At 34.5% G+C, this 19690-nt stretch overlaps 1 protein-coding gene across 1 annotated transcript in view; it reads right to left on the bottom strand.

Annotated features, from left to right (window-relative positions):
* Nucleotides 1–10355: 10355 nt before the first annotated feature.
* The window catches only part of LOC150095300 (uncharacterized), a 34341-nt gene continuing 25006 nt past the window's right edge, over nucleotides 10356–19690 (bottom strand). The window contains exons 2-4 of the mRNA XM_090410199.1: nucleotides 19323–19434; nucleotides 17977–18037; nucleotides 10356–14456 (exon numbers count right to left, since the gene is read on the bottom strand). Coding sequence (XP_090266325.1) covers nucleotides 11179–14456; nucleotides 17977–18037; nucleotides 19323–19409 — 3426 coding nt within the window. The 5' untranslated portion in view covers nucleotides 19410–19434 and the 3' untranslated portion in view covers nucleotides 10356–11178. The remainder of the gene's footprint in view (nucleotides 14457–17976; nucleotides 18038–19322; nucleotides 19435–19690) is intronic.

Here is a 19690-nt window from a genome sequence, read left to right as displayed (position 1 = left end):
CGAATAATGTAATGTTAAGTTTTAGAGTTGATGTTGAGAACTTTCAGACAATGAGTCGTTAGATTCCTAGGAGGTGTCCTGTAACAACAACAATAATAATCCTCTAACGCCTTTTATTCTCCTATGGGGAGTAGGCGAGGTTGTTTCAGCCCTAACTTTTGAAAACTGAGGGGGAAATTCAATCTCCAGCAGTAATCAATCAGTGATACCTGGCCTACGGCATTATTATTATTATTATTATTATTATTATTATTATTATTATTATTATTATTATTATTATTATTATTATTATTATTAACGTTGTCTTGCTTCTCCTGCTACTTACGCAAGCTGGGGATAATTCCATGAATCTGGATCTGCATGTGAAATCAACACAAGAAAGACCAATATATATTCGATGTTTAATTCCAACCATCGACTAAACGAAATTTCCTTAGCCTTTTTAATCCCGCAATTCGACCATAAACAACCGTAAATCATAAAACACTACAAAAGTCAAGATTGAAGTGTCTTGGCAGGAAGAACGTGATTTTGCTATTTGATTATAGGCAAGGCCGCGCCCTAGGAATTTTGTCGCCTTGTGCAGTAGCATATTTTGCCATCCCTTTCCCCTTTATTTTTCGTATTATGCTAATTTTATCACCCCGTGCAAATGTACGTCTTGCAGCGTCGGTAGAGCCGACCCTGATTATAGGAAAGATCTAAGCAGAGATAGTTGTAGAAAGTTTTACTGCTTGGTTACTAAGTATATTATAAAATTATATTATTGTTTTAATGCCTTATACAAGCATAAGCAAACAAAGTTTGTGTAATGTATCTTCACGAGTAGTCTACTTGTATAGAGACTGTATATATTACAAGTCTCTATATAAAATAATCACCCAACGCCTTTTATCCCCTATAGAGAGTAGGCAATGCCGCTTTAGCCCTATCTAACTTTTGAAAAATGAGGGTGAAGTTCAATCACTATCAGTAGCCAATCAGAGATAGCTGGCCCAAGAATATCACTAATTATACGCAGAACAGATGAAGAGATTCTGCTGACAAGCGTCACCACCATCTCGTGATCCCTAATAACACTATGTTTTGCTAATCCTAACACTGTTTTGGCTTCTAACGTCGATTTTCTGGATTTTACGGAACAAAACTCCGAGGTTCCGCGCTTGCCGCTTCCAGAGATCAACTAACTCCGGAAACGGTCGAAAAAAGGTTACGAAAAGCTTTTCTATTAAGCGACTATAATAGAACTTGCGATGCTCTTCCTTCAGACGGTCTAGCACCGTGGATGGCGCACGCCACTTCCACTGAGCTACACAGCAAAACCATTATGGAAAACGTTACTACCAGGCTGTTGTAACACCACTTTTATCCAGAAGAGATCCAGATCAAGAGTAATGAGTTAGAATGATCCTCTCAGATCACTTGTCAGGGTTACAGTGATAAGCTGACTTAAGTTCTGGAGGCCATGTCTATACTTATACAGCGAATCCAATCTAAAATTTGCAGACAAGACCTGCGAAGACCAGCAAAACCTACTATTAAGCCAAATCATCTTCCACAAGTAGATGCTAGAGCTGCTTATCTCTTAGGGAAAGTACAAACCAAAGGGCCCTAATCAAAAGCAGGTGATAGGAGCATTACTACAGGTAAGCAATCAATGTGACACAGACTAGTCTCAGGAAGATACCAAGGTTATTAAATCACTGCATAGGTGATTTAAAATATTATATCACTATATATTATTTAGTATTTGTATAGTAGTAGTAGTAGTAGAAGTAGCAGTAGTAGTATTACATGACACCTCTACATAGATCAGTAAAATAATATATCACCATATTTAAGGGCAAACTCTGTTTGCTTACGCTTGTTAATGCATTAAAACAAGAATATAATTGCTTGTTAAGCATACTCTATTTGATAACCCAGCAGTAAAACTATTATTAAATATAGTTATATATATTTTATGTATATAAAAATATACGATTTCCACATTGATTTAACCTTAGTAACTTTCCTGGTCTGGCTTCCACTGATGAGCACTCAGTAAAGTTCAAGACAGCTCTCATTAGTGATGATTAAGGAGTGCAGACCTTAGAATATATAGTTAAAGAGTTCTTTCACGATGAGTACTTGTACTTCTTGAATGTGTCACGATATAATAATAATAATAATAATAATAATAATAATAATAATAATAATAATAATAATAATAATAATAATATAACACAGACACGAGTAGGTAGAAATACTGCTCATTGTTATAAAACGTTGCTTCTTTTCCAGCGCGCCATTGAAATGCACCCGGTTTCTGCAGTCGGAAAGAGAAACCGGCTCTCCTATATATATATATATATATACAGTATATATATATAGCCAGCAACCCACAGAACTGTTGCTTCCAACCCATTAGAACCCACGTAGGCATGAATGTTTGTTATGTCCTATTCCAATATGGACTGGGTCACCATGGGAGCAGTAGATCCAAAACCTCCCACAATGGGAGAGGCCTTCACCCGGTAGTGGGTAGAAAACATAGGCTAAAATTTATTTTATTTTTATAATTTTTTATATTTATAATAAACTCTCTCTCTCTAAATAATTTCTATATATATATATATATATATATATATACACGTACATCACATTCGCGTTAATAGCCAGGGTGTACGTTCAAAATACGTACACCTTTTGAGCCCTTTGAAAAGATGTGCAAAATGCGCAGCGTATCAAATTCTTAGCGTATTAGTATTAATATTAAACCACTCAGAACACGAGGCAGAGTGAGCTCAGACAATGGCACCTAGTGGCTGCGATTGGTTATCATTTCAATCAATCCAATTGAATGTTGTCATCTGTCATAAGATGCTTATATATATATATATATATATATATATATATATATATATATATATATATATATATATATATATACGTTTACGGATAAAATTTGCGCTGAGAAGTGCTAACACCACTTCCACTGAGCCACACAGGCTCTCTCTCTCTCTGTGTGTGTGTGTGTATATGTGTGTGTGTGTGTGTGTGTGTGTGTGTGTGTGTGTGTGTGTGTGTGTGTGTGTGTGTGTGTGTGTGTGTGTGTGTGTGTGTGTGTGTGTGTGTGTGTGTGTGTGTGTGTGTGTGTGTGTGTGTGTGTGTGTGTGTGTGTGTGTGTGTGTGTGTGTGTGTGTGTGTGTGTGTGTCAATTCACATTTCAGACACGTGAAACAGATGAAACTCAAAAAACAAAAAAACAGCAACGTATAACAAATGACAATGTTCAATTGAACTGATTGATACAATAGCCAATCACAGCCACTAGGTGCTGTCGTCTGAGAGCTCGCCTTCTGAACGGTTTAAAACTACTACTAGAACACTGAGAATTTGATCTGCTGTGCAATCTGCACATCTTCTCAAAGGATTGAAAGGTGTATGTATTTTGAACGCACACTCGGGCTATTAACGCGAATGGGATGCAATATTTACTCGTCAAAAAGTGTCCTCTTCATGAAGCATTAGTATATTGCGTTTACTTTAGGAATCACGCGAAGTGTGTATGCAATTGGGTGATAAAGACTTACTCAATTGTTTCCAGAATAAATGCAAAAAATATGATATCCTACTTTTATCAATAAAAGTAGGATATCATATCCTACTTATACATAACATTAAGAATACATAACTCATGTGCACTAATCAATTTATGTCTATCTGACTGCTTCCTTTAGTTTATTTGCATATTACGTTTCATCTTTTAACTCATTGTTTGTCCAGTTAAATGCAAACCTGCCTAGTGCTATATCAGTGGTTCTTAACCTTTTCGAAGTCACGGAACACTTTGGATTACAAGAAAAATTTAGGGAACACCAAAAGCATTAGGGTAATAAAATTAACAATAAAATATGCATGGACTTGTTTTTTTATAAAAATGGAACTTATTTTGATGCGATACTTGAGCTTGTCGGCTTTTGCAGATTTCAGCAATATCAGGTCTAATATGATATAGCTACCCTCATCTCTTTGTCTATATCAGTAAGTCTTTCAAGATTTTTAGTTTTTATGTTGGTTAATATTGAGAAACCGAAATCACTCAAATATGAGTTGAAAACTATAACAATATTTTCAGTGCCCTTGTGGAGAGAACTGGGTATTCGGCTTGGACAAAAATCTAAAATTCCTCAAGAGTTATTTCAGAGAATTTCATTTTTAGAGTACGATTCTTTGACAAGATAACTAATTGTTCTTCTTCTTGTAACGAAAATTCACAACTCGATATATTAACTGTGCCAATGGATTTCGTATCCAGTCATAATTGTGTGTATTCAAGGAAGGAAAGTAATTTGAAATCTTTTCTTCCAATATTGTTAAATGTTCTGTTATAACGGAAATAATTCCCTCGACATTTGTATTATGGAGCGAAGGAAACATATCCACTGTATTTTTTTCTGATATGTGGTTTTTCCAAAGAGATACTTTTTTTTTTTTCTGAAAAGCTGACAATTTGTCAGTGAATGTCAAAATATTTTCATTTTCCCCTTGGATACTTGTATTAACGCTATTTAAGTAATTAAAAATATCGGCTAAATATGCCATTTTAGCACACCAAAAATCATTTTGAAGACATTTAACAAAAGCATCTGTATCTTCATTTTGAAAAAAGGCCAATAATTCATTCTTAAGTTCTAATATTCGGTGTAGCACTTTACCCCTGGATAACCATTTCAGTGTGCAAAAGCAAAGATTTGTACTTGGCTTCCATAGATATGCAAAGTTGTTTTTAAAAGGCGTGCTTTTAAAGGTCTTGACGATGTAATTTACCATATTTACAGTTTGGTCAGTACAGGTTTTAATATTGCCAGTAATGTTTTCGAAACTAGGAATAGTCTCTGCAAAAACAGTGCGTAGATATAATATTTGGGTTTATTTTCTTTGCAAGGGTAACAAATCCTTTAATAGAGCCTACCATTGACCTCTAAACGATATTCTATTGGTTTAGAAGTCAAGGCATAGCAGTCTTCAGTTGTTAGGATCAGAGTAGTCAATTACACTCAGAACTGTGTCATGTGACATCATTCACCGGTGGAACACTTGTAGCCAGTTTGTGGAACACCGGCTAAGAACCACTGTGCTAGATGTTCGAATTAAATCTAAGTGTATGTTAATAAAATGATTCAAAGCGATCGGATTAATATTTATAGTTCTTATAACAAAAGCGTGTTGCACAAATGTTCTCTCTCTCTCTCTCTCTCTCACACACACACACACACACACACACACACACACACACACACACACACACACACACACACACACACACACACATACTATTTTATTTTATTATTTAATTTTTAATTAGAGTGTATCAGGTTCATCGCATTTTCATTAGGACCTCAGTTGAACGGATTTCTGCGGCATGATAGACGAAAGTCGGTGTTCCCAATTTTAATTCGTAATATATCCATGTATTATGATTGCGTTACAGTCGTCTATATTGCTAACTTGTGTGATTAAACCTAAGGATCTTAGATAGGAAAATTCCTTCTCGCCTACAACAAAAATTAACTCACTTTGGAACAGTGATTAGAACCAGTCACATGCATTAAATGAAGTGTGAAAATAATAGGACTTTGAACGGAAATTAAACATTCCTGATTGGGATAAGGTTCATGCTAAAGGAGAGATTGTGGGAAGGGAAAAGTTTGGTGAGAGGAGTTTGTGAAAAGGACAGATTTTTGTATTTTGGTGGGCGTTTCCCTGGTTGTATATTGGAGAATAGGCATTGTTTTTGTACTCCTTTACTTCAAATTTCTGCTGTTTGATCTGGACATCCATTTTTGTGCTGCCTTTTTTCTGTATCAGAAAACTAGTTACAGCAGGATATTGTGGGAAGGGAGTGGATGAGAAAAATTTATTGGTCTAGTTGTCTAATATTGTTTCCCTAGTTGTGCAAGGAGCGAGAATCATTCTCTCCCCGCTTGTTTCGTGTGGATGTAGTTGTGCTCTTGGTAGTGGTTTATTTTTACATGTATCGTTTGTATGGGGGAGTTAACGGTTTCGTTTCGCGAATATTGTTTCATAATGTATTAGTATGTGGGCAATAAATTTATATCCACATTCGGCTGTAGTCATGAAAAGGTTTTATATACAGATAAAATTGTAGTTCGTCTTTAGCTTTTGGACGCCAGTGTAATATTTTATTTTATTTTTACCCGATTTTTAAATAAGACTATAGAAAGGCTTTGTGATAGAAAATATCTGGGATTAAAAGAAAAAAGACATCGTGATTAAAAAAAAAATTCTGCGAAGTACTGATAAAATGTTCGTGCGATAAAAAAAAGAAAAATATATATCTTTGATAAATTGCTGATAATATGTCCATGCGATAAGGCAATCTGTGTGACAATAGTGAGAATTCTTTAGTCAAGGATCTGCTTATTTTAGGACAATTCTTACCAAAGTAAAGGGAATAGACTAACACTGCTTTACAGTGTAAGTCGTACATGTTTAAAGGCCTCTTATTATATTTTATGTTTCTTTTCAGAACATGTATTATTCATCATATTCTGTTGATCATTGAGCATGTTTGGATATCATAGAAAATACGGTTTTTATTATATCATGCCTTCACTCTTATCTTCTTTACTAATCATTTAAAAAAAAAAAAAAAACATGAAAAAATCGACGTGGATACGACTCTGATCTTTCACCCGAAAAGGATATCAAGTGGTAATCACTTCTCCCTAATCTCTTACAGTACTATAAAGTACTGAAGATTACAACCGCAAATTTAGACGAATCACCTTCCAATAATTTGTATAACTGATGATTTCGAGTAGAAAGCGGATACGCATTCAAATTCAAAAGAGCGATAGGAACAAGCCGTTGACAGACAACCTGGTGCTGATAATAATATATAAATCACTATAAACGCCTCTGTAGTGCAGTTGACAGAACAATCGAACAATATGCCATCAAACTGGAAAATACGAGTTCAGTTCTCGTCTTGAAGAGAGAAATTTATACGTTCTTCATTTGAAAGGGATTAGCAGATCTTATACTAGAATAGTATGGTCCCTAAAGGAAACTCGGGATTTTAATCCTGTATACACACAAATCTGCCAAAGAATATATACTCAATTATCAGACAAACATACCATCAAAGGTCGGTAATTGACGTAGTATGGACACTGAATTATGTAATGTGCAGATGGACGAGATGTGTGGTGTAGAATGTACTCACTTAGTGAGTCCTTGAATTGCGTGAAAGTGCCATGGTAGTAATACTATTATATTATGTGAATATATTATATTATATTCAGGAGCGGCTCGTGCATAGGCACTGCAGAACTGCAGCACCCCCAATTTTTCTTGATATATAAATATATTTATTGATTTATTTATATTGGCTTGTAATATTTAATTTTATCATCAACAATCCTATACAATTCTCTTATTTTGTATAAAAAATAATAAAAATCCATCTTGTAGCACTTAGGAGGGCGAAGGACGCCAGCGGCACTGTGTTTATCACAGTGTCATATTGTTACGCGCGCCAGCATATGCACGTCATAGTGAGATGCGAGTTACTAGCGTAATGCGGCACTGTTCGTCGCGCAGTTCCACTGTTCTTTATGTGCAGTTTGCGCCAGTAGTAGAGTGTTAGTAATGCTTATCTTGTTTACTCCGTCTGTTTAAATATTTGGACATTACAATTAAAGACATAACATTGGTTATAGTTTTTATTTTAGAACATTAATGGAGTTATGATAATGAATTTTATTTTTAAATAATTTTGAATTACACTAAACTGTATAATTTTATCGATAATAAACAATAATTTTTCATGTTGAATTTTAATTTTTTTTCTTTTTACCATAATTTTGATATTTTATCCAAACACGTATACACTGTACTTACAGCGTGTATGTATATTTCGAAATTTGCAGCACCCCCGCGATTTCGAGCCACGAGCCACCACTGATCATATTATATTATGAGTCTTACGTGAAGCGGCAAAGGAATTGTCAGTTCCTTTGACCATATTGTTTATTTTAAGTTTCAGCTCTGGGTTAGTCCCGAGGGGGTGGAAAGAAGGGAAGATAGTTCCATTGCATAAAGGAGGTTCCAAGACTGCTGTTGCAAATTACCGACCGATCAGCGTATCAGGAATCGTTGTCAAGATTTTGGGGATATTAGTCAAGAGCAAAATACAGGAATGGACAGATGAAAATGGGATACTGTATGGAAGACAGCATGGTTTTGTAAATGGTAGAGCACGCCTCAGTAACTTGTTCACGTTTTATAATACAGTAACTGCTAAACTGGATAAGGGTAATGGATTTACAGTAATACTGCTGGACTTTGCTAAGGCCTTTAACAGGATACCATATGGAATTCTAATCAGTGAACTTCAGCACATGGGAATGGATATAGGGTTGGTGAGACGGATAGGAGGGTGGTTGATGGATAGATATCAGAGAGTAGTTTATTTAGGAGTGGAGTCCAAAAGAAGGCTTGTTACTAGTGGTGTGCCGCAGGTTTCAGTTCTTGGACCACTGCTGTTTAATCTGTTCATTAATGATATAGGAAAGGATCTGAGAGGAACTGTTCATTTATTTGCTGATGATGCAAAGTTGGGTAGAGCAATAATGAATGCACATGATGTCAAAATTTTGTAGGATGATTTGGATAGATTGGCAGTCTGGGCTAATGAGAATGGATGCCAGTTTAATGTAGCAAAGTGTAAGGTTATGCATTTTGGGGTGAAAAAATTAACAGCAGTATATCACGTTGTTGGAACTGTACTCCGGGAGGTTGACGAAGCCAGAGATTTGGGTGTGTTGGTGGATAGGGAGTTGAAGTTTAGGGGGCACATAGCAAAAGTGGCTAAATCAGCTTATCAGATCACTTGGTTACTGAAGAATACTTTGACGAGCAGAGATAAGCAAGTTATTGTTCCTCTTTATCGAGGAGATCTGTGGGTTACAGAAATTGGTTGATTGGTGGAAAAGGGGCGATATGATTGAGACATTCAAATTACTGAAGGGTTTTTACAAGATTAATTCAGAAGACATTTTTCAGAACAGGTCTGGTGGTGGGAGAACTAGGGGCCATCCATGGAAACTGAGAAAGAGTGTAGTTAGCAAAGGTGTTAGAACTAGGTTTTTTACTTGGAGAGTGGTGAATGAGTGGAATAAGCTGTCAGAGTTTGTTGTGGATGCCATGACTGTAAAAGAGTTCAAAGCAAAATATGATAGGTACTGTGCGAATGCCGAATAGTTGTTCTTGATATGAGATATTTAGGGCCTCCCTCGATGAGTCTAGGGACTCATTTGAGTTACCTGTAATAATAATAATAATAATAATATGATAAAACATTGTAATGGTAATTCACTAACGCTTTTTCTTCAAAGTGAGGTTGTTTAGCTTTAACTAAATAATTTTTGGAAGACTGACAGGCAGCCTTTGACTGTTAGAACTAGGTTTTTTACTTGGAGAGTGGTGAATGAGTGGAATAAGCTGTCAGAGTTTGTTGTGGATGCCATGACTGTAAAAGAGTTCAAAGCAAAATATGATAGGTACTGTGCGAATGCCGAATAGTTGTTCTTGATATGAGATATTTAGGGCCTCCCTCGATGAGTCTAGGGACTCATTTGAGTTACCTGTAATAATAATAATAATAATAATATGATAAAACATTGTAATGGTAATTCACTAACGCTTTTTCTTCAAAGTGAGGTTGTTTAGCTTTAACTAAATAATTTTTGGAAGACTGACAGGCAGCCATCCTTTACCCTATGCAATTTAAAGCCTCTCATCCCATATTCTTTCTCATTCTTTATGAATATTAGTAATCATTCTGGTTCCATAATGATAAACAGCCAAAAAAAAAAAAAGATTGTTATAGGCTCTATTCTACTCATTGAGTAGAGGAACTGTTTCCTAGACCTTATTTGGTGGGTTTTCTAGTTAATCTTTGGCACAGTCAAGAGGGGTTATTCCTCTGGGAAACTCAGAAAAATCGATTACAGGACACACTATTTCAGAGATTTATATTAGCGTTCAACCATCGATTAAGTTACCAGTTAAGAGTGAAAATCGACTGTCCATTGATTAAAAATAAAAAAAAAATAAAAAATAAATAATAAAAAAAAAGGCTCAAGGAGCTCCGTCTTCTTCCTTCCTGTGGAAATAAAAAAAAGGCATCTGATGAATTATTATTTTTTCAAAATTTTTTATATCTGAGAGATCATGTATCTAGTGTTACTTTACTTAAAAACGATTCATAAAATCGTTTTTAAGTAAAGGTAAGTCATGAAAGTGACAAAAGACATTTTCCTTGAGGAAGCTCGGGTTTTTAATCTAGCATAACATGCAAACTAAGATGTACAGACATGTACTCATCTCATAGTTGGTTTAGAATCACCTAAAAATAGTCTGAAGAAAGTAAAATGAAACAATGACTAATCGGCAACCAGTGGTGGGGAGTAGAGAACAAATAAATTAAAAAATAAATAAAATACACCCAGTGTGTTTATGACCTGTGGTACATTATTTCAACTGTACACGGTACAATATAAAACTTTCGGTTTACTCTTTAAAATATGAGCACTTTCTTCTCTTAGTATTCATTACAGTCAATAAACTAAAGACTAGATCCGGTTACACATCATTTGATGTTTGAAAATAAAATAACATTATTATTTTATCGTATTTAAACCAGTATTCTTAGAGTCTAACATCAAAGGGCAAATAAGGAAATGCTTCAAAAGAATTCAGTTTTCTTCTGTATGTCTTTCCTATACTATAGTATGCCCACGCTTTAGAGATCTCCACTTGGAAACTTGCCAAGAATAGTCGATTCATGCTGAAGGGGAAGAAGGAAATGAAGGACGTACGATTTGGTCGCCAACACGCGAAATCACGTGCTTTATACGTGAAATTTTCCAACTGTTATGCAAGGAATGGATTCTCCTTTTTTGTGACATGCCCATACACACTAACGAAGACCAAGATTTTTATTCATAATTAGGAAATCGCGATAAATTCACGAAATGCTCTAAACAAATTAATCGGGTAATGTTAAATACACTACATCTGCACAGGGCTGTCAAGTACCGAGTCTGTCATATTCGCTGCAGCATATTAATTGTGTTTTAGGTTTCTTCCATATTTTTACATTATCTAAGCTGGAGAAACAAAAATACTGTTCGGTTCACTTGAGCCATTTAACTGTGGTATTAATTTCAAATGTTCATATTTATTTCCTGCTTCAATAAGATAAGATATAATCTTTGCTGAGCAAATCTGAAGGTGCAGCGTAAAAGAATGTGTTGGTCTTAAAGCAGAAATGAATGTTCGTGCAGCCTCTTTCATCCTGTATAAGTTCAATGGAAAAATTTGACTCCAATGACATGATATTTCTTTCAAATGAGGCATTGTTAAAGCAATATTAAGGAAATCATAAAAATTCTGCTTTGTGATTTCTTCGTTATTTTCTTCAGTAATTATAAAGAAATCACAAAGGTCTAATTTTTTTAATGACAGATTCTTCAAGGAAAGTTGAAAGTCTTGAAAGCACGAATCTTTATCCTTTAAATGGTAGTTCCATTTTTGGAATGCAGCGTGTTTTAAGTGAATCATATTACCAAAACAGTGACAAAAATATTCAAAATGAGCATCGTTTAACGACACGTTATTTCCACCTAGTTCAAGGACTTCCAAAGATGGGATATTACTTGCAATACCAAGTTGTTCGGTGCACACAATGTCATACGGAAGAATCTGTACTTCATCAAGTACCAGTTCTCGTAACTTAAATGTGGCTACCTGTTGGATGAAATGTTTTTTTACTTCCTTTAGCTCTTGCTGTATATTTTGTTCTTTTGAATCTTCTACATTTAACACGCATTTCTTCAAGGTCAGTTTTATTAGAGCACTTACACTAAAACTTTTCACCAACTCCACTAAAATCATTTCATTAAATACGAAGTTCCGTCCCTGTAGAAATAAAATACTCAACTTTGCAGATTTTAGAAGAGAACATAGGAGTTTGATGGTGGATTCTTTGGCTGTCGATAACTTGCCAACATCTTTTTCATAGAGATAAAGTTCATTCATATTTGACGATAAAATACATGCACTAAGTATGGGATTTAAATGTTTAAGTTTACCAAACGAAATTGCAAACTTTAAATATTTGATGCTGCTATTTTGAATGCCATCTGCCAGCCATTGGATATCATGAGATGTCAGATTGCTTACGTTTAAATTCAAAATTTCAATTGAGGATTTTTGTGCTTGTAAAAAGTTAAATGTATTTTTATGACTTCGAGAAGATAATACAGATATTTCCTGAAATTTTGAATCAGAATGCTTCCTCAATGTAGAAAAAATTGTAGAAGGTAAGTTGTCGTGTTCCAACAGTTGTACAGAGAGCCGTTTAATCCCTTTTTCATTCAAAAGATTGTTAAAAGTAGACCAGATATTTCCTTTAGATTTAAAAGCCTCTATACGGAACGATTCAAGTGTTTGACATTCTTTCAGTGCATGAAAAATTTTAAACATAATATTGGACGTTAAAACATTCTTCATTGTTCTCAAGACCAATTTTAGTTCTTTTATATATTTGTGTTGACTTAAAAATTCATAAATTTCCTTAGCCACTTCATCATCATCAGAATCAAAGTGAATTGTCAGTTTTTCAATTTTTTTAAACTCGCCATTCAAACCGAATTGACACAGTTCTCTAAGAGCAAGGTACATAACATCCCTTTTTCGAGATATCATGCCTAATTTCAGACATACATTTTTGACGGAAAAATTTTTACGAAGAGCAGTAAGGATTTTTTGATAAGCCACTCGATCGCTGGTGCAACAAACATATAAATCATCAGATGATGCAGTAACACTTTGTATGTTGCATAAATCACTTTTTAATAATAAACACAATCCTGGAGCGACTGTAGTGAGAGAACAAGATATTGTATTGTCAATAAGCAACTCGTCCGGGCAATATTTTTGAATTTCAGTAATATTATCAACTGTAGGTGCAATTTCAATAACAAGAGCCGAAAGGTGTTGAATAAGTTCTGAAGAATTTAAGGTGCAATAAACGTAATCTGGAAGGCATCTAAAAAATAAGTATGCCTTATCTTTTAAGAGACCTGCTAAAAACACAAACACCTGTAACGGCAAACATTCTTTTCGCACATATAATATACGTATGATGTCAGCTAATGTTGTCCGAAACTGTTCTTTATTAACATTAAATAGGTGGTGTAAATATAAAGCAGCCAAAAAATTCCTAAATGATGCGTGGATAAATTCAGGAGGACAATGCTCACTACTATGTAATATTCCAAGTTCTTTAATCACACTAAATGTAGTACATTGTTCCAAATCGGCTGGAGAAAGGTTATATTTTTTTTTCTTCAGAATTTCAACACAAAGTGACCCAAGTTCAAGATAGGCAGGATGGTATAACAGATCTGAATCGCATATGGTATTTTCTAGGAATGAGTTGTGGCGTTGAAGATATCGTTGAACAAAGCACTTGCAGATATTGCAATATATAAGTGTGAGTTTTGTCTCTTTGGCTTCGGACATAAATGCGTTGTCTTTGTCCAATATGCACAACAAATGTAATATGAGTGGAGTCCTAGCTAAAAAGTTTACTACAGTATTCTCTCGACTTGATAAATAACTACGCACATTGAAATAATGTGGATTCTTAGTGTCTGAGCTGGGGATTTTTGCTATCTTCATAAACTTAATAACAAATTCATTTACTCCCAGTTCAGAAAATCCATGCATGATAAATTTTCTATCACAGTCTTTAACAATAGAGGAGGTGTTTAGAGATCGAGAAGATACTAAAACGGTAACTCCAGCAAGATCAGCAGCTCTAAGCATGTTTTCAAATGAAGGGGTCTTCCTCTGCTCTTCGGTCATCTCATCGTATCCATCAAAAAGAAAAATAACTCTACCCTGATTACATTCAATAGTTTTCCAGATCTCATCTTTATAACCTATCCATTTAGTTTCCCTAAAAACTTGATCCACTAGAGTCTCAATGATATTCACGTTCAAATATTTTAATTGAACAAAAAATAGCAACTTGTAATTCGAAAGGTAACCTTCTTTCATTGTGGCCCAGTCATATGCCATTCTCATTAGGAGTACACTTTTTCCGCAGCCAGGTTCTCCTTCAAGCAAGATACGTCTTGGTGGATGATGATTTGCATCTGGTTTGAAAATGTCTTCGTACGATAATCCATTTTTTTTGTTTTCTGTGGATTCCTCATTGAAAGCAACACGCGCAATATGGGGAGACACAAAGTAATCTTTCAAGTGAAATTCTTCATTAGATATCCACGGGAACGGACAACTCCATGGTCGTCTAGTCCTGTACTGTTGGCGAAGATAATTTTTCAGTTCTTCAAAAGATGTCTTTGGCAAACCTAACGGGAAAAAAATATATTATTACTAATGCTTAATTATGTTAATCCTTATGTATTATAATAACACTATTAAAACACAAGCACATATTAAAAGCACACAGAGATTTTGCATAATGAAGTAAATGCAATGTTCAATATAAGATAATTATGGTATGGAATTTAAAAAACAAAACAAAACAGGATATAAATTTCCTTCTCTGGAACACCAAGGGTTCCATAATTATTACGATTTCTATTCAAAAAGGACATCAATGGATTCTCACTCTTTTCTCATTTTATATCACTCACCACTACCACTTTACTAAAAAAGTGGCTCATGTGTCATATTGAAATGAGAAGTGACTATTAATGATGTTATTTCGTAATACATCTTTAACTCTGAATTTGTCAATTAAAATTATTTTTTTTTAAGTCACTTTTGGTAATGAATAGTAGATTTTTATCCAAATAGCAAATGATAAATAACCACTTTCTCTAATCGCTTATATTGCAACTATCATTTGAATAGCGACTACTAATTTAAACAGACACGTCTACAAGAAAACTGTAAAGACAAATATTTTAATGAATTTTCCGTTGACCATATTGTGTATTCGTGCATTTACTGTAATTTCTGTAGTTATATAATGGTTACTACAACTACAGAAATTACGTACTAATAAACAAGATTTCAAACACGCTGGAATGTTCAGTTTTTTTTTTTTTTTCACCCAGCATCTGCCATTTCGTATAATCAGACTTTGTTTTTTTAATCCAACCACCTGTTAGTCGGTTTATGTAATCAGGACTTTGTTGCTAAAATTGTTCCATGGATATTACTGTTGCTCCCTGCATTTCAAATTTGTTTGACTAAGATAGATGCAAGGTAACATTATTTGTTTCTGTTGCAATAACAGGGATAGTTTTTAATAATATTTACCAGATGGCAGAGTCATTCTGTGTTCCACTATGAGTATAGTATGTCCACGCTTTTGAGATCTCCACTTGGAAACTTGCCAAGAATAGTCGATTCATGCTGAAGAGGAGAAAGAAATGAAGGACGTACGAATTGGTCTCCAACACGCAAAATCACGTGCTTTATAGGTAAATTTTTCCTACTTTTATAGAAGCAACATAGTTAACTACAATGATCATAAAAGAGAAGTTAATTTTCCGATGTGTAATAATAAACAACTCATCCTGCAATACGGATTGATTGCCCTATTATCGGAATGGATTCTCCTTTTTGTAACATGCGCAGAAGTGTCGAAGGGTCTCGTATCTGTGGGCGAATTATATCACGAAAGATTTATTTATTTATTTTATGTCAATTTATTTTTATTATTAGATACAGATAAAATAAATAAGTATGCTGTTTGGTTGATATTAAATTAAAGAAATTACATTCAACCTTTGCTTCTGACTTTAAGTAAATTACGTTGTCGGCCGGTTTTAACATAAGTAATCATCACCACATGTTCACTGGACATCCACAGATACTGTATGATCACTCCGATGCTCGGTGATGTGCCACACCAGCCCTCGCCATGTAGTTCTGTTGTATGCTTTTCTGGAGGCTTCAACTTTCTGAAAATCAGTCACTCCACCACGCGCGCGCGCGCACACCATCCATCTCATTGACAGTCTACCTCTTTCTCTTTGCCCAGGAACTTTACCTTCTACTACTGTTCTGAGAAGTCCTCTTTCCATTCTTTCAATGTATCCAAAATATTTTAACTTTCTTCTGTCAACATTCTCGAGGAGCCTTAAAGTTCTACTGATCTTTACTAACACCATTCATTTGCCTTCTGTAACACCACATCTCAAAAGCAGCTATTCTTTTCTTATCTGACTTTAGGTTCCAAGTTTCACATCCATAAGTCGCTGTTGGAAAAAACAACTGCATCCAAAATCGTCAACTTTGTTCCCACGGAAATAGATTCATTTTAGACAAGTCTCTTATTGTTATTATTGTTAGTATCTTATTGTTTTAGCCATTCCTAATCTTCTTTTGACGTCTTCTGAACATCAATTCTTCACATTAATAATGGATCCCAGGTACTTAAACTTGTTGACTTCCTCAACTCTTCCTCCATTAAGGTACGCTTGCTTCTCAAGAGCTTCCCTGTTTGTATTTCCTTTGAGAACCATAATCTTTGTCTTGCTAGAATTGAGTTGAAGTCCTCTGTCATTACTGTTTTTATTAACTTTATTAACAGTTTGTCCTAGTTCTTCCTTGTCATTACAGAGGAGGACGGTATCATCAGAATACCTCAGATTACTGATCCATCTACCACCTATCCTAATTCCTATCTTGAGCTCATCCAATACTACACGTATGATGTTCTCTGCATATATACTAAACACGTGAGGAAACAGTAAACATCCTTGCCAAACTCCTTTTCCAACCCGAAGCCAATCAGTCAATCTAATACCTGTTCTTAGCGGGGGGTTCTTGCTCCCTGTACAAGTTGGCTATCAACCTGATAGTGCGTTGAGGAAAACCCATTATTTTCATTTTCATTTCATAGAAAGATTACGTGAAAAATCACTTTATATCCTTCTGTCCGAATAGAAAAGTCGGCGGTTGGTGTATCTATGATATCATTAATGTGATAACAAGCACTTGAAGAAGAAGAAACACCATTTTGCCTTACACGAGGTTCCCTTTAATGTTGATGGCGGTGAGAAATTTGATATTGCAGAATGGTGGCGAGTGTAACTATTGTAGAACGAAATTCTTTCCTTGTGTTGGTGATTGTGTCATGCATATGACGGTCAGACGGTTGTAGTGTCCTCCCGCGATGAATCCTTGGATTCCTTAGAAGTGTCACGTAATAATAATAATAATAATATACTGTTATGCAGCGCAGTTATGCTCATACTAACGTCGCTTACTGAATGGCATTCAATTTTATTTTATAAATATTATAAAAACGCACTCAACAATTTTTGATAAACTCTAAAAATTGTATTTTTTATTTATTTATAATAAAGTACTATGAAGGAAATGAGTATCGCTTTGTATGAGCCAATTATAAGCAGCATCTAAATTAGTGCGCATTAATAATCTACATTTGATACTGTACTGGATCGTTTCACCCTTTCCTTCTCCTAAAAACAGTCATCGTAATAGGAATTGATATAGTGGAGGAGCAGATTGGATAGAGGTGTACAGATTAGGGACGAGAGTACATGATAAAAATTGCAATACTATTACTTCATAAAAAGTTTAAAAATATAATGGCGAACGCATTCATTACTTTTTCTCTGATTATACGCGATCCAGACAACAAGATGAATGAGGAATGAGAAACAAGATGAAAAAAAAAAAAATGTTTTCCCAAAATGAATATCGTATTACATGGAACAACAATACATCAGACCCAATTCTGGTTCTTTTTTTTTTTTTTTCGCACAGTGAATAATTTTAATGTGGTTATCAATATTTATTTAAAATGTAATACAAACGATTTGTCACGACTTTTAAGTTACTTTTTCATTTATTATGTAACTCCAGTATATTAGGAATAATACTTACATTCCATACATTTCCTATCAATTATGAAAGTTAAAGTTGTCTCGGCCACACTAGAATTTACCTAAATTAAATAGAAAAAGGTGATCAAGAAGAGTTTCAGAGACAGAGAAAAGCTAAATATTATGAGTGCTATATAAGATCTTCGTATTTTGTTTAACAGAGTCTGATGAGAGGATGTGAATCCAGATCTTTCCAACCAAAGAACAGTGGCGTCTTTCCAGGTGCTTTTTTGAGCTCATTGAACTGCACCAAATATTAACTCAGCCTCTCGCAGGAAAAAAAAAAATTAAGTAATAAACACTTGCAGCGAAACCTCCTCTAATTGATGACTAAAATCGAACCCATAAAGTCCGTTGTCTGTCTAACCTCATAGACATTACCATGATAATACGCAGCCATTGGGAAGAAAAAAAAAACTGTCCACTTGGTCCACCGTGATATGTTCTGAATCGAGAAGATAGACATCAATCACATGCTTTGATTTTCAACATAAATTCTGTCTCAAGTAATAAAAATAAATTTTTATTTAATATTTCGGCAACAACAATTAACAGAAAATACTCAGCATTAAAGTAATACTAATAATCGCTCACACGTGATGTAGCCATTAGCGGAACCCATCCAGAATTTTATTGTCTTATTCACCATCCACCAAAAATCTACAACATATTCTGATTTCAACCGCATTAAAATTATATAATGGGGTTTCTAAGAAATAGTAATAAAATGCTTAGATATCCTTGGCCTTTTAAAATATATCGTGTTTACTTCATCTAACATTCTTATTTTAATTTAAGAATTGAAATGGGTTTATTTAATATATTTTTGCGATTTTCATTCCCATCTTATAATCATCTCTATATTTATGTATCCTTGTCATCTCCCCCCCCCCCAAAAAAAATTCGTTTTTCATAGGTGCTACTGTCTTAAGAGCCTCCATAGCTCCACCGGTGTAGACAATGTTCTTTTTGGAAAGACGTGGGTATGAATTCTAGGTAAATTAACCAGTAGTATACGGAAATTTCAGGGATTTTCCTCTCCGGAAATTCAGGTTTTTCATCTCGCAAACTGGCCACAAGAATACACACTATTAAAATGCACAACAATAGCATCAGAGCATTAGTTCTTTCTGAAGTAATTCTAAATTCAACAACAGCCGCTTCCTTGATGTCATTACACTAAAGGCTTAAACGACAGACATCTGAATCCCAGGAATTATATCTTCAATTATTATAAAAAAGAAAAGAAATTAATTACATAAATAACATTCAACATTATTCCCATTAACTTCTGAACTGCCCAAATAATACTACTAAAAATAATGTACGTTTTACAAACAGACTTACAGTATTCTGGAAAACATATTTCGGTCCACAATGTATTTCCTTACTGTCGCTTATAACCACACTTATATCACTAGACACGTTTTCCATACTTTGTCAAATCATTCTTAAGGCACTGCAAAGAAAATTTGAACATAGCTTTTACATACATGCAGAAAGAATAAAAAATAAACTTTAAGGCATGCCAATAGTAATGGATGTCATTATAGGATTTCTTTTTTTTTTCACAAATGTAGTATTGTGTTAGTAGGCATTTAGAAAAATCAAAGTAAATGCAACGAACAAGATTTAGTGAACACTACTACCATCTTCCACTAGGGTATCACCAACTCATGACGTTCTTTCAGCTTTCAAGAAATTCAGATTTTTTC

The sequence above is a fragment of the Typopeltis vanoorti genome, chromosome 20, assembly GCF_054136105.1.
Source record: "Typopeltis vanoorti isolate ZY-2024b chromosome 20, IOZ_Tvanoo_1.0, whole genome shotgun sequence".
Classification (NCBI taxonomy): domain Eukaryota; kingdom Metazoa; phylum Arthropoda; class Arachnida; order Uropygi; family Thelyphonidae; genus Typopeltis; species Typopeltis vanoorti.
Note: the sequence above shows the minus strand (reverse complement) of the source record. Positions and strands in the feature narration are given on the sequence as shown.